Consider the following 25,487-nt stretch of genomic DNA (forward strand, 5'->3'; position numbering starts at 1 on the left):
ATGATTTGATAAAGACCCCACGTATGTTTTCTGCTCCATGTCTGTATTCCCTGGGATGATACTTAAGCTTTTTAATGCTTAACAGGAGAGCATTTTCTGTGTGTGCAGACGGCTGTGACTGGATGAAGGACTCTGGGCATTAACATGGTCGGTCATTGATTCATATGGATGGTCATCTCCAAATTGATTATTGCGAAATCGGGATGGTATTAAAATGCCCCAAGGAAAAATCAACATATGCTGCTGCATTGCAAATTATGAATGCTAACTGTATATCACCAGTAACTGTGTTCAGCTTACAATACTTTCAGCTAAAAATCAATTCCAAGGCCCTTAATGAATTGTCTTTATTGGCATGAATAATAAGACCATAAAGTAAATTATTTCAGGATGGATTCTCCGGAACGGCCGAGAGCAGAAATGCATCTTTACTCTTGCTAGGTTTAGTATAAGAAGAAATGACAGTCACAGTATATTTTCATACAGAGGCTGTGAGTACTGAACACCCTTAAAATTAATTTACTTATAGAAAGCAGGTGCTGCAGGAAAGGTTTTGCTGCAAACTCACAAAAAAAAAAAAAAAAAAAGAGAAAAAAAGGATGGACCTGCTAGAAGTGTCACCTCAGTCTACAGCAGAGTGTAATATTGCAGGAGTCCCTGTTTGTTTTCTTGCAGGTTCTCATGGCAGACCTGCCAGGATGTGGCCACAGGCTGTGTTGGGTTTTTTCCATCTCCTCGGCGAGATGGTTACCAAAGATTCCCTTGGACTATTTAAAAAAAAAAAAAAACAAAAACAAAACCCAAAAAACAAAGAGCAGAAAACCCACGCTGTTGGAAGCCATCTGCTCGCCCTCTCCAGCCCTTTATTCCATTCCCCCTGCACAGATGGTGTCCGTCCCCTCCCAGCCCTCTCCGAGGAGAGGGGACGAGACACGGAGGTGCTGCGAGATGGGGCGACCTGAGCGGGGGCTGCGGGGGTGATCCCGCACCTTGCGGGAGCGGGCGGCTCCTCCAGCCCTGCCGGGGGCCGGGCAGGTGGTTATTGTCCCCGGCGGGAAGATGGAGGCGGCCGGCGGGGAGCGGTGAACGCCGTGAGTGCCGGCGAAGAAGGGAAGGGGCTGCGGCGGGCGGCCCGGTGCGTCCCCGCGGCGGGGAGCGGGGCGGGCTGGGCTGGCAGGGGAGGGTGGGGAGCGGGTTTGGGGAGGTGGGGTTTGGAAACCTCCTCCACAAGCTGCCGCTTGCGATGACCCCGGGGGGAAGGAGGAGGAGGAGGCTGGGGGGGATCGGCTCAGTGAATGAATGGGCGGCAGCGGCGGCGGCGGCTCCCCTGCTCAATGGCTGCTGGGCTGCTAGGCGCCAGCCCCGCAACCGGTGCCTCCCTCACCCTCCCGTGTTTTGTCTCAGGCTGGCCCCGCTCGCAGTTCCCCAGACATGTTCAACCAGCAGCAGTTCCAGCAGCAGCTGCTGCAGCTCCAGCACCTCCTCCAGCAGCAGCACCACCACCACCCCTCGGCGCAGCAGGGAGGCCGGTAAGCGCCGCTACGCGAGGCCGGGGATCTGGGGCCTGTCCCGGGGGACCGCTCTCCTCCGCCTCCCGTCCCTCCTCGCCCAGCCAAAGCCGCGGCGAGGCTGGCTGCGGGCCTGTCCTCCCCCGGCGGGGAAGGCGACAAAGGGAGGCCGGGGCGTGGGGGGCGCAGGCCGCCGCCGGGGCAGAGTCGGGGGGCTGGAGGCCTCGGGGAGCAGGGGAGCGGTGCCTGAGGCGGGCGGGCCGGGGGCTGCCGGTACTGCCGCGGCTGTTCGACTCCTCTTCTCCCCACGGAAATGCCGCCCAGCTCCCGCCGCGGAGTCCCCGAGGGCGACCCCGGGCAGGGGGGGATGCTCCTGGGCCGGGCGACCCTCTTCCTGGGGGGGGCTCGGGGGAAAACGCCTTCTCCCGCAGAAATGCTCGTACGCACCGAACCGAGCCGCCCTGAGTAGAGACACACACTTTATTTTATTATCGGACTTCACTTATTTATTTATTTTTGTTCTTTCTCAGGCTGGGTCTCCTGGCCTAGGTGAGATTATTGAACTTATTTCTGCGGTGGCACCAGCGCTGAGGATGTGACTGAGCACTGGGGGGTGGGGGTGGAGAAAATCATGTTTCGTTTGTTAAAAGAAAAATGACAGCTGACAGAAATGAAAAGGCATATAGCTAGGGTTTTCCTAAAAAACGCAACAGATAAAATAACTGTCTTAGGTAGGAGTAGTTGTCTCTGATGAGCTGAGGTTTGTAGAACAAACACAAATTCTCTGAGATGATGCATTTATTGCAGTTACTGTTCTCTGTAAAGCCTCTGGAAATTCAAAGCAATGGGGGCGAATTTAAGAAGAAAATAAATTCCTTATTTAATAAATTGTAGTAATTATTTTATCCATATAAGGCATATATCTCTGAGGTAAACGTGGGAATCTTTCTATTCTGCGAGAAACACAAATATCTCTCAATCTTTTTTTAACATTTTCTTATGTCTTGTACTATAAACAAAGCTGCCCTTAAAATGCCAGTATGGGAGTGACTGCAAGATAGCATGGATGCATCTTACACCTTTAAAAGTACGACTTTTCTGGTATAAATATCTCAGCTCTGAGACTGGAACAATCTGGAGCAGCAAACGTGAAGATGAGCTGCCGTGAATGCTGTTAGGAGGGTTGGGTGTTTTTTTTGTCAGTGTGGATATTTTGATCCATGTTTATCCCTCTTTACAGTCCTAACAGATATAGCTGTGTCAGCAGTCGTGCTTAGAGGTGGGCCTGACCTTGCAATCGCTTGAAGAAGTGCCTGCCAGTTTCTTCAGACTTTTCTCTCGTGTCTGCTCCACCCTCCTTAGGACTGGAGAGTCCTTCTCGCTTCTTCCTCCTTGTGTTTTAAATATGAAGGCTGTGCTTTATTTTTCCATCCGGTTCTTGCAGTTAGGGGGCACCATTTACAGTTATGGCCTGTCTGGCTCCTTGTGGGAGGCATCAGTTTTGGAAAAATGTGCTTTAAGCTACTGAGAAAACTCCCTGGTTTTTAAAACTTCTTTTTTGTTGTTGTGTTAAATTCAGGTGCTGATCTAGATCACTCGTTTCTACTGACAAGTGCTGCATAATTCTGTAGAACTGCAGTCAGCTCCTGGGCTTTTTTTATGCTGCTTGACAGGCTTTATGTGGGCTTGGTGCTAAGGAGTTCTCTCTGACCTCAAATTCCTTGATAGACAATCTGTCAGCTTTGGAAATTCCAGGAGAGTGGAAGAAAGAGGATACAGTGCTGGTGTATGGTATCTTTTAATGCCTGTATATCAGCATTTCAGCTGTTCCTTCCCCCTCTGCTTTATGCTTGTTAGGTGCCTGGAGTTGAAGGGTACTGTTTTTATTGGGTTCTTCTGATTAATGCCTTCTTTTCCAGGGGTTTGCCACCACCGCAACAGCAACAGATGCTGAGCTTACGGGCAACAAATCAACCATCGCTGCTCAATGCCAATCCTATGCTTCAGCGGGCCTTACTCATGCAGCAGATGCAAGGTACTGTCGTTATGGGAGACGCTTACTTATTGGAGTTATTTAATCATCCTTCATGGACTGAAACCCTAGCATGGTTATTTCTTGCCAAACCATTGCAGTCCTTGTATTTGGCAGTTCCGTTTGTCTTTTTTGTTGTTTTTTTTTTTTTCTCTTGTAATTTGTCCATATTTCACATCACAGAGGTTCTTCAGTTGTTGAAAATCCCACGTGCCCAACTGTTCACAACTGGGAATAGCACTAGAAGGTATCAGGTTAGATGCTAAATATGTGCTTTCCCTCTTAGACTTGGTGGAGAGAGTATATTCTTCCATCAATATATTTAGATAAAATACTTAGATTTTTATTATTTGTTTGTCTGTCTTTGTTGGAAGGTTAAAACAATTTATTTCGTTGTCTGTTTCGCATGTGCCAACCTTGTTTGCAGTATATGCTTGTCTTTGTCAAAACTTAGCACAGTACAAACAAATGAAGTATATTGTGGTGGAAAATGGTTCGGGTTTCAATCACCTTGTGAATTTCCTATTCCCTGAAATGATTTGTCATTTGTGTGGTGGATAATATAACTGTTCCTCCATCACTGTGTTTCCACAAGTGGATTTTTTTGCCAGATGTGATGTTTTCAAAACAAATTTATGAAGCTGCCTTAGTAATAGCGTTGCTAACATAAAGATATTGGGAATAAAGCGATGTTTTTTATTTTTGCTTAACGTCTTAACCTGACAGCTCTTTTCAACACAGAAAATCAGTACCTGGGATGGTTTTAAAGTGCCGAGTTTAGATTAATGCCCACAATTTTAATCTTGCCTGTGAATCATGCCCAGATGTGAAGACAATAGATTTATTCTGCATGTCGTTAAGGCTCCTTTTGTTCTCTCTTGCCCATTTAACGGGAGGGCTCTCTAGTGACTCCAGTGGCTCTCTACAGATCTCTCTCAGGTTGTAGGGAAACTGGCAGTGAAAAAGGGCAAGCCCTGCTCTAAAGATTGGTATATGTATTTGTGTTGGGAAAAAAGTCTGGCTCTGCTCGAGTCAGCCATACTCCTTTCCGATATGTTTGATGTTAGCGTGGGCTGACCTTTTCCCTAAAGCAAAATCTCTTACTGAGAAGTTGTATTTAAATAGTATGCCAGGGACCTGAGGCAAATTAGATACGAGAGCAGGATAAGGTGTGTTAATGAACACTCTACATGCGCTTTGACTTAGCGTTTTTCCTCTTTCCACTTCTACATGCAGAGTTGAGTTGTGACTTCTCTTTCAATAACCCATATCAGCTAGCCACAGGTAACATGTCATGTGGTTGCAATGTTCAGTGTGGCCCTTCTTAGGGATCTGAATTTTTTTGGTCATTCAGGTTTGGGTTACATGTAAGAATATCTGATGCTGTAGTACTTCTGTACCTGGGAAACATCAGCATAAATAATTAATTGACTGTATGTGGCTTCAGCAATGGGAATAGGAAAATATAAATACTTCAAGTGGAGATGGATGTATGGTTATTTAAAGGTACTAAACTGAGAGCAGGAGATAACTCTTGCCTTCTAGGTTTCTTTTCAATCTAGCTGTGGCTTTTTACAGCAAGAGATTATTTATGGTAAATAATAAGAGATTAGGTTACTTTTGAAGACAAGCATAGGGGAGTACTTCCTTTTGTGTTGCAGGCTTTAAACAGTGTAGCTTGGATTTTCAGATTTTGGGGTGCCTGTCTCCAAACTTCTCTGGCCTCTTTTGACAGCTTCTAAGAAGCCAGAGTATGCGCTAATTCAAGTGTGAGGTAAAAAATTTGCAATATAAATCCAGGTTCCGAGAATGGTGGACAGCTTCCGAGGGTGTAGCTGAGGCATCTGGTCACTTCCATTCGCTCACCCCTGAAATGGGGATAGCAAGGACTGCCTTCGTGAGAAATTGTTGAGACTTAGTTAATAGTCTGTGGATGCTGAAAAGAACTGTTCAGAAAGCAGAGCATTATAATTGGAAATGGCAGAGTCTCAAGTGTCAGCGTTTAGGTTGACATGTTGAACTTGCATGACAACCAGGTGGCAGAGAGGACTCTGGAATATTTTGTTTGAAAAGTCCAGTGTTGTTTTAAATGAAACGCTGTTACTGGCTTGTGTTGAACAGCATCTGTACTATGGTGGGAGCTGCCAGCTGCACCAATGTGGGATGAATTTTCCTTTTTTTACAGAGAATTTCTGTAAAACGAGACCTTGTTCGTTGCAAACACAAGCGCTAGTGTGCTCAGATCAAATAATTGCTCTAATGATCTTAGCCTGCAGTGACAATTATAATTAAATAGTCTGATACACGGTAATAGTTGCTATCACATCAAATTATTTGGTGGGTGCTGAAGAGGGTAGAGCACAGAGCACCCGTACGGTGCCCAGTGAAGTACAGGCTCTCGCATGGAGGAGCCCTTCCCCTCTCTACCTGATGCTTGTATAGGTGGAAGATTTTCTCTCTCCTTTGCACACTGCAGGGTAGTGATATGCTGTGTGTTTGCATTTATAGGAAACCTGCGTGGATTTAACATGACAGCGCCAGCATTGCAGCAGTTTTTCCCTCAGGCTACAAGACATTCCCTCCTGGGGCCGCCACCTGTTGGGGTCTCATTAAAGCCAGCTCGGCTGGGCTTCCCCAACCTTCCCTTCCAGCGACAGAACCGGACCTTTCGCAAGGTGGGCTTGTGGTTTCCAACTGTTCAGGAGCTTGGTGTTCCTTTTGCGCAGCAGTTGACTGTATTGTAGGTGGAGAACAAAAGAGAAAGAACAGAGCTTTACGATGAAAACTACGTTTTGCACCACGCTGCTGGCACAGAAATGTAGAAATAAGTCCATCCCTAAGGTTCTTGTGGTCCATATTTACTTTTATGATGCAAAGGTTTCTTGTCACTTTTTGCCCAAGAGAGAATTCCTCATAGTAGAACTGTTGAAACCTAAGATATAAATGGAGCCTTGAGAAGTACTAGCTTCAAAGTAATTGTGATAGAAGAAATCCTGGCTGAGTGCTTTGCTCTTTGCAGAGGCCAGAGTTCTGCCCCATTAGCCTTCCAAAGCAGTTTGTTGTTCCCAAACGACTTGCTCCTACCGTGGACGCGTCACTTTGCCTTTTTGGGCTATTTTCCCTCCTTCTAAGATCGTATTTGTTCCTGTGGATTTTGTAAAATCTACAAGTTGTTTTTTTTTTTTTGTAAAAACCTTTCTCACTTTCCACCATTAAGACGTCTTTTGTATCCTGGAAATGGTTCTTGGTTTAATTGACTGGTATTTCCCTCCTCTTTGATTAGCTTTTGCATATTTGGTCCCATTCTGTCAAAAAGATGTGCCGAATAAGGTAGACTTCCACTCTTGGATTGTCTTTTCTCCAGAGTCAAAGCAAAAGGGGATTATTTGGAACTATTCTTTTTCCCTGCCCATGCACCTCTTGCCAGAGTCCCTCTAGAGTGATCCCACTCTCTGCAAGCAGCTGGGTTTCCTAAAGCTGCTACTTAAAGCGCTGGAGAAGTGTCATGGTCTGCCTGTGGAATTCAAGTCCATTGCTCTGTTTAACCATATAAATTTGCCTGAAACAGGACAGTCCGTTGTAAACCATCTCTTCCATTGCCATGTGCTGGAATTCCTGTTCCTGTCCCACAGTAAAAGTCCGGTGCTCTGGGCAGTGTGTTTGGGTTGAGGAAGGACTGAGAGCTGGCAGTGACTCTCTACCCATTGCAGGACTTCCAGAGGGTCCCTGACAGGAAGCGGGAACTGGATCCTGGCTCTTCATCTCAGACACAAGGTGATGAGAGAATGGAAATCCCAGAGGGAGTGCACACAAAGTCAGAGCAGAACAACTCGCCGTCCACAGGTAAAGGGGAGCCTGTAGAGAAACAAATGCTTCTAGACATTATAAATTTCTCTTTGCTATTCCTGCAGTAAGGACGGGAGATGGCTTTAGTCCTAGTCATCTACATTTCGCTCTAATTGTAAATAAACTGCCTGTGGCAGCCCCCTGCTATGTGCTTCATATATACTTTTTTCCTGGGTATTTTGGGGTTTTATAAGCTATTTCCATATTTCTTGCGTGGAAGCCTCTCCGAAGTCACTTTTACAGAGAGCCCCATTTAAAATGGGGATGGGGGGGAAATACAGCTGGTTTTATATTAAAGCTTCCACATTGCCGTACCTGTGCTGAACTCAGCATCTCGTGGAGTCACACGTATGAAGCAGAACCAGTTGCAATCAACATGCGAAGGAAAAGAGGAGTTGAAAGAGTACTTGTGCTCCAGTTGTCAGAACAGAAACTGCTGGCATTGAATCTCTTGCAGTGTCAGATGTGGGAATGTTGGGAATGTTATTTCTGACTGAACAGTGCCTAATCTAAAAGTGCAGGCATATGATGATGTTGTGACTAGCGTATATGCTGTGGGGAAAATTACCTGTCTAAATGGTTGCTGTCAGGTAGATTTTAACAGACCTTTATTGTCATTGGCCATTCAGTTAGGGAATATGCTCAAGGTGGCATAATCTGCTTTGCTAAGGAGATCTCCCTCTGTGTTCCTGCAGAGCCAAGAATTCCAACAGAATCTGTGTTGAACATTGAGCCTGCAGCAAAAAGACTGAAGAGGTATTTATTGAATGGGGTATTGAAATAGTTATTGCCTTTAGAATTATTGTCTATTTTTATTCTCTAATAATGAGGGCTGTACTATATTGGCCTGATGTCTAGCATGTAGGAGGTATTTCAGATGCTTGTGGACAATTCAGAAGATCTCATAATGCTGAGATCCAGGATTGTAGGGTCTCTGCTATGGGTGATCCAACTATGGGAATGAAAAATAAAGAGATGCAGCTCATGTAAATGTGCAATAAAGTGGAGTTTGATCATGTGTTCTCCTGCCAGGATTCTTGTGAGAAACAGAGTTCTTTTCTATTCTGATATATTTCTCTAATTTTCTTCCCCAAATGTCAAAAAGGAAATGAGCAGCCATGTGTCAGCAGACAGGAAAAACCTTGGAATATGTTAGGTTATAGTTGGTGTAGGAGAGGATACCTTATTTAGAGGAATGAGAAAAGGAAGGGAATCAGTACTCCCTAGTATCCAAGCCTGTATCCACGAGTGGTGAGTTCTGTATCCCTTCTGGAAAGATTGTCTTGCCAGTACCCCTGTCTGCTGGGTAAAAATAGACAAAGGCAATCCTATTATCCGCAAGGGATGCGCATCGCAGGCATGTTGGCCATGGCAGGCCCGTCTTGGCACTCCCTGCCTCTCCTGGTGCAGGAAGGAACAGACAAGGCTGTATTGCCATCTAGCGGGAAGGCACATCAGGGAGCTCCTGGTGCCATCTGTATGGTGCTGAACCTCTCAGAACGGTCACTGTTAGCTGGTGCAGAGGGAGAAGAGGAGGGAGTGAATACAGATTTCTGGAGGCATTGATTTAAGAATTCTCCAACATATGTTAATGACTATGAGTCAGGACTCCTGGGTCCTCTTATCTTCCCTGTTAACAATTTACTGCGTGGTTTCAGACAAGTTTCTTCACCTCGCTGTTTCCTGTCTGCAGATTAGAGATTAATGGCTAGCTTTAGGGAGAGTATTCCGGGATTACTTTGATGTTCAGATACTACCTTGATCATGTAAAATATTAAAGAGTGATAAATGCTATGTGAGCAGGGACCATCGTGAATTACGGACTCTGATTAGCCAGAAAGTGAATAAATTCAATTAAAGCTAAGTCGAATGCATTTGAGCATATGCTTTGTTAATCTGTTTGCCAAAGCTAATTTAATTTTAATTACATTAATATTTAGTAGGGTATTAATCAAAGTCCTGTTACATACACTGAAAAAAAGAATAAAGTCTGAGGAATGACAGATCTCACTGCAGCAAGCATGCTACTAGGAAAATCCTTTCCTAAGCAGTAGTTGGGGATTGCCAGATTTGATGCATATATTATGGCTGGTATTTACTTAGAATAGATAATTCCTTAGGTTTTTTGTTTTTTTTTTTTGAAGTGTTTCTGCTTACTTCCAAAGAACAGATGATGGATCTCTGAAAAGAAATAGTTTACTGTTCTCATATTGTCCTTCACAGATGAGAAGGGCATTCCCCCTATCCATGTCACAAACTTTTGTTTCATGCTTCATCGTTCCATTTCCCTTTGGCCAGGAATACCAGCCTCCTTCTTCATTTCAGGTTTTTCCCACTTCTGCCTTTTCTCCTATGTACCATCTGTATGCCTGGAACAACATCCTCATTCCAGTGCAGAAAGCACTCATCATCTTCAAATCCTCCTTGAACACCCACTTCTAGCATGGCCTGACAAGTATCCATATAATACCATTTCCTCCTTAGATCATGCTTGTGATGGCTTTTGCTCCCTTAGAATTGCTCCTTAGATTTGCAGTTTAGACTGCAAACCCTTGCCCTGGAGTGCTGTCACCATCTGTGTGTGGTATAGTGTTGAGCCTGCTGGCAGCACTTGACAAATAATGTTAATGCCAGCCACTCTTGTTTTCTTCGTGTTTGCACTGCCCAACCCCTGCTGCATATTTATAGCCACGTAACCCAGTTACATTATCACTTACCAATCTGGTAAATTATGCGGTGCGTGCGTGTTTGGATCACTGGATGCAGCACCTGCACGGTCTGCGTTCTTGCTCGTGTAGAACGTGCTGCTCCCTGTTGGCAGAAGGACACCAGCAGGTGGGATTCCGAGCTGGCCCGAGAGAGAATACATTCAAGCTATGGTGAAAAGTGTTAGCCCTGATGGAAAAATGGGAATGGAGAAAGGCATTGCAAAGTGCACTTTGTGCCCTCTGCAAATCAATCGTTTATTCTCAGCAGTCCCCTCAGGATCTTTTTTCTCCTTAGCAAATCACCAATACCATAGAAAACAAAGTCTTTTTTTATTGGTGTCTTGTACGGCTCCACTTCCCCCACAAGTAGAACTGTAGGGACTCCAGAGCGAAACACAACTAATGTGAATAGAGCAAGCAGTTACAATGAAATCCCTGTAAGACACCATTGAAAACCAGTTCTGAGAGGTCTCTGCATGTTCCCTCACTCACAGAGCAGCCTGGAGTACTGGCCAGGTATTGCAGTTTCCCGGCAGGTCACCAATCAAGACAGGAGTGAGCTCTCGGAGCTCTTATTAAGAATATTTCCTGTATGAACTTATTTCTCTGCAGGCCTTTTACAGGAGAAGGCAGTGATCCAAAAATCAGTTGTAACCTCCTTGTCTAAATTATTTGGCTGCTGTTTCTGAATATGTTCTAGAATGCCACTCTTCGTTGTTTTTATTTATTTCTGCTGAATCCTTGCCTGAAATACCACTTGCAGTAGCTTGTTGATTTGAGGGTTTAGCGGAGAGTGTGGTAGCTTAGACCCCAGCCCGTGCCTTGGTCTGAATCTCTTTGTCTGTAACATGGAAAATAACCTTATTTTCTTGATATCCTTGAAGTGTAACTGAGGAGTCTGCATTGGCGGATGTAACAGACAGCAAGGAAGCGGAGTCGTCAAGCGCCCTTGTCCAAGCTGATGGTGAGTTGCTGGGCACCATGATTTGCACTTTTAGGGCACTCGTTGCTGGAACTGCACCCGTAGATCCGGTGGGTCTTGCCAGAAATGTCCTTCCTCCAGTCATACAGGATGGGGAAAGGAGGAGAAAAATCTAGGAACCAAATCCCAACCCCTAAAACCTGTTGCCTACTAAATGCAAATGGTGGGAACTTCCCCTCTTTAATAAGGATTTGTTTGGAGAAAGGTTTGTGAGCTGGGCTTATGGCCAACAGCACTGTGAGGAAAGCTCCCTGACTTCACTCACCTGCTGCTTTGTTTTTTCTGTCATTGCTATTTTGATTTAAGGCAGCTAAAAGGACTCTCTCATCCTAGGTACAGGCAACGCAAAGCAGTATACAGCTGAAGATCTCTCTAAAGAGAGGAAATTCTCTGAGGAACCAAAGGCTCCTGAGGTGAGTAGACACCACTCTCTGCAGTCTGGGGTGGTGCAGAACATACAACCACCCCCTCCATCCCAGAGAAGCCCGTTGCCACTGGGAACCAGATGGCACCCACGTCTGGAGCTCTGTCTCCTGCTGTAAGCTATTGTCCCTGGCAATAAGGCATAATATGTCTGCAATTAGTGCGCAGTCTGCTCTGACTCGCTGCTTTTGTACCTCTCCTTGCCTGTACCTTACCTACTGCTGCCTGGTTGTGGATGCCGGGGTTCATTAAGATTTCAGAATTCCTCTGGGAAGATCGAAAGTTGAATTGAAAGAGCCACTGAAAAATACATGTATTGAGGTCCATAGCTAAATGTGTGCCTTATGTTGCTGAAAAGCAGATGTGAAAAAATTCAGGTGACGGTAGTAAAGATGCAGCTGCTGTGGCACTGGTCATCACAGCAGGCAAGAGCAGAATGTGGGAGTCTGTGCTTTTGAAAGGCGGCTTGGACAAATGAGACACAGGTGAAGCCAGCAACCTGAGAGCCTTTTGCATGAAAGACCTTGCCCACATGCTAGATGTTAAACCAGGACCTTATGCTGTGTAAATCTGTAAGCAGACAAAGATTTAATCAATGGTGTGAATCCGACTTGATAGTCTTCCATAATTTAAGACATTAGTTGATGTGGTCGAATGTATCGTCCTGCCCTTGTTTGAGTGCCTTAGTCCATGAGGTGTGGTGCTGGGTTGCCTTCAGTTCTGCAGAGGATAAATGTGAGCTGGTCGTGTCCCTTAACAGTTTGTTGTTTGCTCCAGTCTCCAGAGGCTGGATGACACAGTGTCTACAGAGGGTGTAGAAACAACTGTTTGTATTGATAGGCCTGGTGCTATGACACAGGGATCGCTGATTTAGCAGTGCTGGGAGAAGGAGCGTGTATGAGAGTCTTCCTGATCAGCCTCCTGCGTATTCAAGCTTAAATGCATTTTCTTAAGGAGTAGAGCGCTTAGGTCGTGTACAAAAACCAGGTGTCATTTTTAGTGTCTTCTACTGAGAGATTGGACTTAATCTTGACTTCTCCTTTTGGCAGGTGTTGAGCTCTGGAGGTTCACTGAAAGTGACTATCCAGCAGAGCAGCGAGAGCAGAGCTATCAGTACAACAGCTCTGAAACCAGGGCACTGGACCTGTGAGGTGGGCACAGCCGATCCCAGCCCTGAATCCGTCCTTAAATTCTACTGCTACATCTGCAAGACCAACTGCTGCAGTCAGCAGGTAAAAATCCACAGGTCTGACTGCGATATTGGTGGTCAAAAGAAATGACTTGGATGGCCAGCTGCCATGGGGAGGTGCAGCAGGAGACTTGTTTGCAAGGGCTCATGCTTCGGGAGTAAGGAACATAAAAAAAAGATGACAAGCACGCAGATAAAATAAAATGCTCCTGAGGAGCTGGCAAGCAACCTGCTAGAGAGCGAATGTGGGTGGATCCACAGGCAGCCATGCTCTTAAGCTTTTATACCATTTCATTGTTAAACAGCAGTTGAGAGAACAGAAAGCATAGCTCATACCTATTATTTTCTGTATTTTTGAATACATTAAAATGGATTTTTCTCCTAACCTCTCTCTCAGAATTTCCAGTCCCACATGGCTGGAATTCAGCACCAGCAGCGACTTGGGGAGATTCAGCACATGAGCAATGTTTGTTTTGTTTCACTACTGCCCATGGTGAAGGAGGAGAAGGTGCTGGCAGAGAAAGATGGGTAAGTGTTGGTCTGTGCTAGAAAACACAATCTGAATGCGGACCTACGTGTGTTCTGAAATTCCTCACTGCACCAGGGTGCCCTTAGGTTCTAGGTAAGGTACAAAATCCCTCTGGTTTCAGGGGCCTTAATCTCCTTCAGGTAACTTTCTTCCTGCTGAAGGACACCAGTGTTGACTTTGACGTGCTATGTAGTTTTTAATACAGTAGAACAGGTCAGAGACTTGTTTTAACTAGCACCTTCTTGTCAGCGTGAGCTAAAGCAACCCCTACAAATGGCTGTGAAGGGGAGAAGATAAATCCAAGCCTGTAAAGATAGGAATTCTGGGGAAGACAATGCCGAGAACAGATTGCAGTATTCCATGGAGAATGTCAAAAGGTGTGACTTGCAGATATATCTGTTGTCATTTCAGAGAGACCCAGCAGCGATGGTGTAACACTTGTCAGATACATTTCACAGGAGATCTAATCAAGCATCGCAGGACCCAAGAACACAAGGTAACAATCATAGCATGGATTTCGTCTTTGCACTGACCTTTTGTGGGGACTGAGTGGAAGTGTCTGGCATCTCCTGCTCCCCAAGCACCAAAGGCAAAGTGATTGTAGTGGAGAGATGCACATAAAGTTCTGCCAGTAACATCCTGGCTGTCTAAGGGCACTGCCACGTTACCTCCTGCCTCTGAACACCAGCACTGTTAGAACTCCGGTTGTTGTGCTATGTCAGTGTGGCCTGAAGCGCTTCGAGTTTATAATTCTTGACTTTTCTCAAGAAATATGGCCTGTCGTACTCACCGACTGAATGGAAGGATGGGTGGGCAGCCTGTAAATTTTCAAGCTAAAAATTAGGTGGGCCATCATGTTTATTGGCTCCTAAAGGAGAAGTGTCAGAACACCTTTTATAAGCCACATTTATTTTGCTCTGCATGTTTTCTATCTTTTGGCAGATAAGAGCTAGGAAGTCCTTTCTGCTAAAAAGACAACTCTCTTTGTAGTCTCCCTGTTTTAGATGCAGAACTCTGACTTTGACTTAAGATTTACTTGCATTCCTCCAAAGTTGTGCCTCTTGTGACTTACTTGAATTGTCCCCCTTTCCTTAGCTGGCCAAACGCTCGCTTCGTCCTTTCTGCACTGTCTGCAGCCGCCACTTCAAGACCCCTCGCAAGTTCGTGGAACATATGAAGTCCCCTGAGCACAAACAGAAAGCCAAAGAGGTAATACTGCCTGAGGGGAGAGCTACGCTGGACTGTAGGCAGCTACACTGTGGAGCAGCTTAACTTTCTGCTTCCCTGACTATTGCAGGGATGGAAGGAAGACGTGTGTTCTTCCAACCCTATTTTAATTTTCTATCTTTTGCTGGATTTCAATTGTTAAACCTTAAAGAAATTGAGTGAAAAAGGGACAAGGAGTTAGATGAGTCTAGAAGCAAGATAGCTTTGTGCCTCTCTTGCAGTCCCTTCTACTCATCAGATGCAGTCTGTTGAGAGTCTGGGGGTTTCCTTGGTTAAATGGAGAGTTCAGAGTGGATCTAATGTTTGTTTTCTGTGTCTGACAGGTGAGGCTGGGAGAGAAGGAGTTGGGCAGCCCAGAAGATTCAGAGGAGTTGATCACAGTGGATGCTGTTGGCTGTTTTGAAGATGACGATGATGAAGAGGAGGAGGAGGAGGGAGGAGCTGGTGAGGAGGAAGACCTTGATGTAGTGCTGATAGAGAATGAGGATTCTGCTGCCAAGCAGGTACGCTATGCAAAAGAAGGAATGACCTATCTGAGAATCTGTTGTGGGATCCTGAGACTTAGTTGGTCTTGGCTTGTTGAGCTCAGGGATTCAAGTGTCCGGTCAACCTTGTACCCTGCAGCAGGAGGGTGAGGGCTCTGGGGTTCTTCCAGAGCACAGGATGATGCAAAGATACAGGAGCGTGTTTCTGCCATGCTGTACAGCTCCTACAGGTGTCTTTGTTGAGGAGCATAAGCAATGTTTTTCCAAGGGAAAGAATTTCTGACAAAGACATTGGCATAGTCTCTTTGGATAGCCCAGCAGTAGCTTGGTGTCGTAGCAAATGTATGTGTGGAGGTTTGTCTTGGTGGATATAATTTTCCCAGTAGAGGGGAGTAACCAAGAAGGAGGTGCATGGCTGAGCTACTTCAGGCTTGGAGTGCAAGGGCCGTTTTTAATCCTTGTAATGAATTGGCCTCCTGACACTGGGTTTTGTATCTGGCCCTAACCAGATGCTGTATAACTCCTCCTCTGGTGTGTGAATCCTCTGGTTTGCTGCTAAGCTTACCGGGAAAGTGTAAGAGCCCAGGAAGGGAATTGACATAGATACAGTAGGCACTAATGTTCTTTTGGTTTCCAGACTGGGCTGAAGGAAGTGTCTTTGGAGGATTACGAAGGAAGCGAGAAGTATTGTCCAGACACAGCCTATGGTAAGCAAGCAGAGTTAAGCACAAAGGCCCACAGAACCTTCTCTGGCCACGTGTTGTATCTGTAAGAGAGGACAGTTATCTACCTACTGCTGTAATGAGTTCTTGGGCCATAGTGCTCAGCATCTGCATTGGACTGGTGCAAGTCACTGCTGCCTGGAGAAAGAGCCAAACGTTGCTTTATTACTGTGTGATAAAACAAAAGGATGTGATTGATGTTTGTCAGCTGCCTTTTGCTTTGAAGAAGAAAGAATGAGAGCCAGATCCCTTACTAAGGTAGGAAATGGAGTAAGTAGGACAGGAGTACTGAAGAAAGTAGGTAGCAAATGAAGGATGCTCTGGAAAGATGGAGCCTGAAAGCATATTGATAGAATGCTTTCCAACAGAAATGCAGCTTGTATAGAGATACTGAGCAGTACTGACAGTATCGCGCTCTGTGCCAGAGCCCAAACTGTGCATGTTTCCTCCGCTTCAGAACCCCCACGCTCTACCTAGCGGTTACTCAGACATGTTGCTGGACTGGTGGGCAGTGTTGCCTCCAGATGGCTGTCTCTGGTCCCCACCCTGCAAGCGATTCTGACTTCACACCTCTAACGGCCACTCGTATTGTGGGGAGGGCAGCTCTGCAGAGCCTGTTTTGTGCCCAAGGAGAGCTCTGTTTACACCAATCTTCCATATCGCTGTAACCTTCCACTATCGTGTGGCAGATGGAATAATGATTCATGCTGTGAATGTTCTCTGCGTGTTTCTCTTGCGCGCCTGCTGTCTTCTGCTTGGTTTGATCCCATTACATTAGATCACATGTTCTCTGTAGTTTTCCATTGTATTCTTTTTTCCTTCCCCCCACCCCTTAACGCTCTGTGTAGTTTCTTTGCTCTGGCAGCTAGATTTCTCTCTGAATATCAACCACACAGCCATTCCATGGTAAGATGAGATATTCAGCAAGTCATCTTGCAAATCCCTGATTAACAGAAGCAAAGCTTTCCACTTTTCTTTTTCTCCCTCCCCTTCCCTTTTAACATGCTTTCATTATTTGAGTTCCATTCAATGTGATCTGTGATTTCCCTTCCCCTCCCGTTTCGCAGGCCTGGATTTTCTGGTCCCCGTCGCAGGTTACCTCTGCAGGCTGTGTCACAAATTCTACCATAGCGACTCTGCTGCCCGGCTCGCACACTGCAAGTCCCTGATGCATTTTGAGAACTTTCAGGTTAGACCCTTTGGCGATTGCATGGCCTGGCATTTGTTACCCCCATGCGTGTCTCTTCAAGCGAATCCACCACGTCAAGCTGTCTTGTCTTTGGTTCATTTCCATCATCCTTGGTGTCCGTTGTGCCATAGCTTTCTCCTGGTGTGCTCTCTGTTTGTCTCCCATCACCACTGTAGATCTCAAACTAGTCCAGTCCTGCTTCCTGGCTACTGCTGCTGTCATCTTGTTGCCCATTTCTGGCTGGAGATCTTCTCAGAGTGTCTATTCTGTTTGCTGAACCTGTGGAGTCTGTCGTTCAGTCTAGGCCTCTTCTCTGTTAGACAGATTACAGGTGGGTCAAGGTGGGGAAAGAACAAGAGATAGAGGCTGTTCCTTTTAAAGAAAGGGGGTACATTCGCATCTTTTCATGCGTTACTGCAGGAACAGCTCCTTTAGCCAAAATTGTGGGTGTGATTCATCTGTGAAGGGGCCTGGTAAAATCAGGTATTCACCTTAGAAATCTGGAAATATAACTTTACAGACTCTTTATGTGATGGAAGCCACAAGCTGATGGGAGTCTGTTTGATCCCCAGGGTCAGCCTGCAACAGGAAGTCAGTCTGTCTGTCTGTCTGTTACCCTTTCCTAGAAACTCCTTAGCACAAAGCTCTGCCAGCTGATGCTGTTCCTTTGCTTTACTGGCTCCACCTAAAGAAGCCCTATTGCCCCTTGCTGCTTTTGTATCTAGAAGCTTTTCCTACTGGGCTGGCCTGGAATCTGCCTCCATCGTTCTGTCCTTGTTGACTTGCCAGGGGGTGAGGGGCTTGGATTAGCACCTTGTGGTGGGTCCTCAGGGCTTGCGCTGTCTCTGCCCTCTCCCGTGGCCACTGCCTGGGACCTGCCCGTGCAGGAGAGCAGTGTCCCCTCACCCTGCCAAGGAGGGAGGCTCCCACACTGATTTTGTCCTCTGCCTGCACCCAAAACCTGCTCCAGCAAAAGCCGTTGTGCTTCCCTACCACAGATGTATCCAGCTTTTGTTAGGGTTTAAAAAAAAAATCTTACTGGTTTTCTGCTAGTCTTCAGACAGGTTAACTATTGCTAGTCAATCCTCACTGCCTCCAGAAAGAGGTGTGGTGCTGCAGAAGCCAGCACGTAGAGCAGTGGATTTGGAATGGCAAGGAGCACGAGGAGACCACAGCTGTTCCTTCATGGTTGCTCATCCTCTCCCACTCTTGCAGCTAGTAATTTCGGGAATGAAGGACTCAGGCTTGCAGTTTTCCTGACTTATTTTAGATCAGCTTAAGAGTGAAACTGCAGCAGCAGTGCGTGTGCCTCCCTTCTGGCCCACTTAGAGCTGAAATCATACACTCCTCAAATGGATGCCAGAGTGACCTGGAGGGATTATTGATGATGAGAGTCCAACCTTAAATATCTGCAGGCAGATAATTATTATTCTTGGCTGCCTAGGTGTCTTGGAGTTGCCACAGTCTGAGTTAAATCGTTGCCAGTTTCTGGGGTGCTTGGAGAGTAGCTCGGCAGAGGGTTTCAAAGCAGAGACTTGTCTGCTGGTGAGGCAGTTCATGGCATCGCTCTGAAAACAAACTGGCATGCCTGCGCCTGGCTTAGTTCGGGTACAACATTATGACTTGACTGATGTAGCTCCAATGTGTTACGATATCGTGCATATCCCAGTATTTGAGGACAGAGAAAGAACAAGCCTGCAATGGTAAACTGAATTACAGTGTAAAGCTGCCTGTCTGCCGTGCTGTAATTCCACCACATTGCAGACTCCAGTAGCGCTGCTTAAGGCAGCAGTGAAAGCCAGTGTGCTCAAAATAGTTTCCTTAAATTGTCAGGTTTGATGCTGGTTGCCAGTTCGAGGGACCCTTTAGCAGAAAGCTGAAAGGGAGTTGATTGTGGAGGGAACCGCTGTGGAAAAGAGGGAGCTTTGTTTTATTCCTTTGGCTCATGCTCTGTCTGGGTCTTGAAGACCAGATCCCTGCTGCATGTTAGATAGCTGTACGGAGTTGATGTTTTTCTGAAATCCCATCTTGAAAATGGCTAATAGCCATTTTAATCTCTTTACAGACCTCTACTGGTTCATCACGATAGCAAGTGCAAATGAGTCATTTTATTGATGATAATGCTTACCTTTATTCGGTAGAGAACCTCAGTGCCTTATATCAAGAAGATATTCTTGATATCTTAGTGTTCCTGTCAACAGTTTCACTGACTGCACAGATTGTATCAACAGAGTGAAAAAAATCTTAAGCTTTCAACTTAAGTCTTGCTTTGGCTGATGAACATTAAATCACAGCTCTGGCTGAGGGCGCTGCGCAGCCTCGTGTATCCAGGGTACGTGCCTAGAGTTATGTCCTGGCAGTAGCTGAAGCAAGAGCCGTCACTTGCACTGTTACATCTACACAGTCCTGAGCCTGACTGAGATTAACAGTTGCCAGAACCTGATTTTTGTCTCGGGAGAGCCACAGGTCTGCCATGCACTCGCTCAGCATTGAGTAATGTGAGAGGGACTTCAGTTTTTTTAATATCGCCACTTTTCCTCACAGGAGCTGACCCTTCTCTGCTTAAAAGCCTCAGCAGCCAGGCCAGGAGAGCTGCTGAGACAAGCCGTGCCCCTGCAGATTGTAGCTGCCACTCACCACCGTTTTTGTACAGGTTTTCCTGGACCAGCTGCTGCTTGCTGCAGTGACAGGAGCTGAGCTGGGCTCGTCTCTCACGTTTGGTTTGTTTGTATTTGCAGAGATACAAGGCAGCGAGGCATCGCGCCACAGCTGCCTACCCCGAGGCTCCTTTGCATTCTCAGGGCTCCAGCTCCCAATTGCTGGATGATCCGAAACAGCCTCCTGCTACAACAGCAGATACCAGCAAGAAGTTGAACAATGATCGTGGGATAGACAAGGAGGGTACGGAGCTGTCGGCTCTGCAGGAACAAGCTTTGAGGTCTCCGGAGGGTAAGGGTGAGCTGGCCACCTCTGTAGCAGAGGGGAAAAGCCTAGCCAGCGTGACTGACGACGTGTGCGGAATCATGGTTGTAGAAGAAGAAAATCTACAGGAAGAGAGCAAGTTCACTGCCGCTAGTGCCGATTGCCCACTCCCTGAAGAGAAGCGCACTGTAGGGGAGTTGCTGGGACACGCTGTGTCTAAGGAGGAGGAAGCCAATGCAGCCAGGCAAAAGGAAGGCACAGATGACTGCCAGGATCCAGGGAACAGAGGGGGTTTAGGACAGAATGAGGCAACAAACGCAGGCCAGGAGGCAGAGGCAGAGCCTTCCTCCCTAGCCAAAGGTGAGACAGCCAGTCTTACCTCTGCTGGGTGCAGACGCTCTACTAGGCGCAAACCCAGATAGAGTGGCCTTAAAGGGGAGAGCCCTTTACATATGATATTTGCTGGAAATGTTTATTTTCGGAGTCTTTTAATAGAGCAAAAACCTTCAACTTTACTGCTGTTTTTATTTTAAGAATAAAATAAGCCTGGCTTTAGCGTGTCTAATACAGGATGGTGTTGGTTATTACTTGTACAGTTGGGATACAGCAATTACGTGGAAAGACTGAGGCTTGGATTGTTGAACCCAAAAGAAGATGGTAATGTGATTTCCACAGGGGACAAAGTTCATGAAGCAGATGGATCCAGACTTATTTTTCACTAAGAATTCTTTGTAGTTCCTCTCGTTTCCTTTTCAGGCAGAGGAAAAGTTTCTCTCTTGGGAGACTGTGTGCCCAATTCTGCTTCTCAGTCAGTTTCCTTTCAAAGATGCACCCTCTTGGACACGCGCTGTGTCCCAAGCGAGGCAAGAACGTGCATCTTGGTCCTTTTGTTATTATTACAAGGCTTAATACAATTTGTTCTCATAGTGGAGACTCTCAGGAACAAATTTTGTTTCAAACTGATTTTAATAAAACAGATTTCTTATAAATAACTTCTTTAACTTTCAACAAAACCTCCTTTAACTCTACAGCAGGAGAACAGTAGGACTTGCTTCACGGTGCTGGCCCCAGGCCATCCTGACCAGGTGACAAAGTTTCAGACCAGAATGCTCACGTGTACTCTTGTCAAAACGTACGGGGGGAGACTCCGCTCACAGCCCACGGCAGGGACGCCCCTCTCTCTTTGCTCTGCAGAGCTCATGCTGTGGGGGAGGCTAACCTGGCTGCCCTGCATCCCTGTAACGCCCGAGTCCTTAACGGCAGCTTATGGAGTTGGTAGCTTCCAATTATAACGGTCAAAAGCATTACCCTGGTAGCTTGTCTTAGGTGCTTAGGAGAGGATAGAGGTGTCCAGTGATCTGGGCCCATCTGAAAATATTTCTTACATCACAGTTAATGTGAATAACAGGGAAGCTGTAGTTTTAAGGCAGGAGCTGGTCTAGGGTTCCCCTCTCAAAGTCTGTCACCAGTTACGCTTGGGGGCAAGCCTGGAGTCGGGACAGCCCCTGCCCGCTGTGCTTCTAGAGGGAAGAGGCTGGAGCCATAACACTCCTTGCCTGGATTTAACAGGACAAAAAAGCAGAGATGATTTTTCCCCTTTATGAAGAAGGCCTGCTGGCAAAACCTGCATGGCATCAGGCTTCCTACAGCCGGCTCTAACCAAGTGTCAGTGCCAGGCTCATGGTGGGGAGCAAAAAGAACCAACTCTCCTACATCCCTCTGTGTGCTTCTGCCCCTGCCACACAGCTCAAGAAAAACAGAACATGGAGATGAACAGCAGGACACGACCACGGGAAGGAAAAAGTAACAGGCACAAGGTACCTCTCTATTCAAGTTTTAGGCTAAATTGGTGACCAGTAAATGTCCCCGTAGCAATACCAACTGGGAGTTTGTGGCCAGCACGCTAGGTGGGAGGCTGTGATCCCTGCACATCAGTTTCCATGTTCTGCTGCTCATTCTGCTGCTGGAATTCCAGGCGGGTCTGGCGGTTGGACTCCAGCAGTTCTTTCAAGCAGGCGTGTAGATAATCATTCTTCTCCTCCAGGTGATCCAAGCAGGAGTTGATCTGGTCCAGCATCGAGTTTATTGCTGCATATTCTAAAAGGAAGGGAAACGAGAGACTGAGTAACAGGAGTATATTGTCACTGCAGTTCGTGAAGGCAGCAAGAGCTCTTGCAAAACATACCCACGGCATTTTGGCTGTGCTTTATCTACCACTGGGTGGGTGAAGTAAAATGCAGCTGAATCCTGCGTGTGGTGTGTTCACCGATCCAACAAGACCAATGGGAAGCTGCAGGATTGGTAACAAGATCTAAGGCAAGTTACCTGGCCACTCCAAACGTGTTAACGGGCCTATCCCACAGCCTTTGATCTCACACGTGAATAGCTGATGGCAGGCGAGTGCTGGTGTGCAGTGATGCGCATTGCAACACTACCAAATAAACCCCAAGGACAAGTCAGCTGCCTTTTTAGCTGCCTTAGGGATCATCTTTCCCGAGGAGGGTGCAGGCATTTTGGCAGTGTGCCGAAGCGTCTGCTATATTCTGTGGATTGTTTGTGTAGGGCTCCCAGGGCTGGGGTGTGCTCCACCAGGGCCTGGCTGGGCTCAGGCTGCCGGAACAGCCCGGACGTGGCTGTGGCAGGAGCAGGGATGAGGCCAAAGGTGCTGGTAAGTGGCACCGATATTTCCAAAGGGAAATGAACTGTGGGGCACCAAGTTCAACCGCAGGATTTTCAGGTACCAGTAAGGCTTTGGGTACTTCAGATTAAAACCAAACCAAAACCAAACTCATTTGGGCTGATCCTGACAGTCGGTTCCTCAGGTACAGTTTCTTATTCATGGCATTTGTTTTAAGTTCTTCAAGTGTTTCAAGGCTTTAGCCTCAGTACCATGGCGTTTCACAGCAATGTGTATTAGCGCTGTTAATCAGATGAAGGTATCTGTGCTACTGTGATGAAACACTTGCTTTTGGGCTGCTCCAAGCAATATTCACACAATCCTAAGGAATAACACAAAAAACCAAATTGACAAACCAGGCAAGATAAACCTCTGCTGACAAGTTACTCAGGAACTGGAAGCCTGGCATCCGCTGAAGCCCCGGGGGGTTACGGGAGACCTCGGGCAGAGCCAGTCCCGCGGGCTGACGTTGGTGAGGATCGTGGGCTGCAGGACAAGGAAAGATGCCAGTGTGGGTGGGAAAAGCTCACACCTCGCCGTCTGGGGCTGGCACCTCTCCACCCGGCTCCTCCGGGAACTGCTGGAGCGCTGCTCTGAGCCAATGGAGAATAAGGAAGGAAGCGAGGAGGATTGAGGGTTGAGTTGTGTTGAAATCCTCCAGCCTCATAAGCCAAACTTTACCCCTCTCAGTTGCCCTCTTGATACTTTTGTAGGTCCCTGTGCCCCTGCACACCGGGCCCAGGCGCTGCCACTACCAGCACCTTTAAAAAACAGTGAATACTTAAATATTGCAGTCATTTGCATTTATTAATAGCTAAGGAGAAGTTTCATGATTAAAAAAAGTCCTCCTTTTCTTATCCTACTTTGGAACCATTCACAGCAGCGTCGCAGCCTTTAATTCTTTGGAGAATTGCATATATAACATCTAAGCTTGTTTATAAAAAGTTTAGCCTTGCAGGTGTATGCAGAAGCGGCATTATGAGCCAAGAGCACTGCTGACGCCCTTGCATTTAAAAACCAATCCCACAAACACATTCTTTCCAAGAAGTATTTATCCACTATGAGTATTTTGCAAACCCCGTTTCAAGGTATGTGATGCCTGAATGTCCACGAGTTAGAGCTCTTTACTTCAACCCAGTATTTGTTCTGTGTGTGATGCTCCACGTTCCAATTAAACACTGAGCGGCTCCCAGGCAGATACGGGAACCTCTTCTGACAAGTAACATCATTCATCAAATTGGCAAGTCTGTAATCACTGCAGGAGCCTAATTGTTCTCAGTGCCTAGAGCTCAAGTGAAGGCTACGTAAGTTGTGCAGCTTCAGGAAGTGAAAAAATAAGCTGTAAAATATTTTATTTGATTGTTTTCTGTTAGTTACAAGCTTGGTGTGTTTTTTGTGGAAACGTAACCACGTCCCCTAATGAAAATGTTGACCAGGAGCATGGCAATCGCGCTCTTTACTCCTCTGTGTTCTTACAAGAACAGTTGCCGAAAATAAGGTTTCCTATTTGAGATCAAGGAAGTGATCCACAGCTTCAGCTCCACGAGACCAGGAAATAACTGCAGACCTTATGACCAGCTGCTGCACACAAAGCCCCAGCTAATTACAAGCAGAACAACTGCATAGATCAGATTTAGTGACCCTCTGTCACATCCAGTGTGTCTCCTACATCTTCAAAGAGTTTGAAACAAATCACCGTGACGATGCAAAGCGGTGAACGCTCTTGGGGTGTTTCAGGGCAGAAATGATCCTCCTGTCACTGCAGGTGGATCACAGTCACGGCGACGAGATTCACCTGTGTGGGTAAACTGGATGGTCTTTTGGGAAAAAGAATAACCCAACTCTTAACCATTTTTGAGAGAAGAGTAGCAAAGTGCTTACTCTTTGAAAGATTTCCAATTTTAAGAATGATCCATGCGTGTGCATACATACAGCTCTGCCGTTGTCTCATTTCCTCCACTGGCTTTTTCTAACTGGACAGGGCAGTATCAGAAAGGTCACTCTTAGGCGCTGCAGAAATGCCCAAAAGAGGAATTTGCCAAGCTAATTGCATTAAATTCACTTTTTCCACCCACGACAACTTCTCCCAGACCTGCCTGCGTGATCTGTCCTGCAGTTTCACACTCCGAACGTCCTCTTTCTCCTTGGCCAGCCGTACCCCACACACCAGCGAAACCATGGCCTCGTCTCTCCACACGGGAAAGCTAAAAACCCCAATCCCCCCCCCGAGGCAGCAGCGTGCCGCAGCTCAGCGCCCCATCGCCGATCGGGAATCGTTGGACCAGCCCTGCTCTTGGTTTAAACACCCACCCGCCCCCGCAGCCCTTCACCGTGGCGCCGGGCACCGCTCCCAGCAGAAGCGGCAAAAACATCTGGGAACACCTGGGCCTCGCCAGCAGGCCCACGGGACCGGGCCGGGCCACCCAGCCCCGCCGGGCGGCTGGCAGGCAGGCGGCCTCGCCCCGGGCCGCCCCCACGCACCTTCCTCCCCGAAGCTGTCCCCGTCCCCGTCCTCCTCCTCCTCCTCCTCGCCGCCCACCGGCACATGCGGCTCCCCGTTGGGCCCCGACATCCCGCCGACCCGGAACCGGCCGCACGCCGCCTCGCTGCGCCCCTCAAAGGCCGCTGGCCAATGGGGAAGCTCGGCGCCGCTCGCGTCACGCAAAGCCGGCCGGTCGGCGCTGGGGTAAAGCCTGTGGTTAGCGGACGGGCGGGAGCGGCGGTAACGGGGCGGCAGGGCGGGCGCAGCTCCGTGCTCCCCATTTCTTGGTTGTTTTTTTTTTTTTCCCCCCCCAAACGCGTCCCCGAAGCGAAGCTGTCTCCTTGCCCCGCGGCGTTCTCAGCCCCCGCAAGGCCTCCCTGTCCTCGGGGCTGGCCCAGGCACAGCACACACCAGCACACGCAAGTGCCCTTGGGCACGAAGCTGTCCCGAGGGGCCGCCATCAGCACCCAGTGCTGCTTTCCCCAGGCAGGAGATGGTCTCTGCGAACAGGCCCCCGGTGCTGAGGCCACAGCAGCCAGGGCTTTGCTGCTCAGTGCCAAAACGAA

The 25,487-nt window shown here is 47.3% G+C and overlaps 2 protein-coding genes across 2 annotated transcripts; one reads left to right on the forward strand and one right to left on the reverse strand.

Annotated features, from left to right (window-relative positions):
• The first annotated feature begins 1,034 nt into the window (after positions 1 to 1,034).
• Positions 1,035 to 20,742, forward strand: CIZ1 (CDKN1A interacting zinc finger protein 1). Its single transcript, XM_074161116.1, has 16 exons — positions 1,035 to 1,091; positions 1,405 to 1,529; positions 3,428 to 3,543; positions 6,049 to 6,215; positions 7,251 to 7,383; positions 8,082 to 8,142; positions 10,979 to 11,058; positions 11,410 to 11,489; positions 12,549 to 12,731; positions 13,086 to 13,216; positions 13,629 to 13,713; positions 14,313 to 14,426; positions 14,768 to 14,947; positions 15,567 to 15,636; positions 16,719 to 16,840; positions 19,579 to 20,742. The coding sequence occupies exons 2-16, from the start codon at positions 1,432 to 1,434 to the stop codon at positions 20,182 to 20,184; spliced, it is 2,226 nt and encodes a 741-aa protein (XP_074017217.1). The 5' UTR covers positions 1,035 to 1,091; positions 1,405 to 1,431; the 3' UTR covers positions 20,185 to 20,742.
• BBLN (bublin coiled coil protein) lies at positions 20,270 to 25,043 on the reverse strand. Its single transcript, XM_074161117.1, has 2 exons — positions 24,921 to 25,043; positions 20,270 to 21,859 (listed from the first exon to the last, which is right to left on the reverse strand). The coding sequence occupies exons 1-2, from the start codon at positions 25,009 to 25,011 to the stop codon at positions 21,666 to 21,668; spliced, it is 285 nt and encodes a 94-aa protein (XP_074017218.1). The 5' UTR covers positions 25,012 to 25,043; the 3' UTR covers positions 20,270 to 21,665.
• Positions 25,044 to 25,487: the final 444 nt, after the last annotated feature.

This window comes from Numenius arquata, chromosome 19, assembly GCF_964106895.1.
Source record: "Numenius arquata chromosome 19, bNumArq3.hap1.1, whole genome shotgun sequence".
NCBI classification, from domain to species: Eukaryota; Metazoa; Chordata; class Aves; order Charadriiformes; family Scolopacidae; genus Numenius; species Numenius arquata.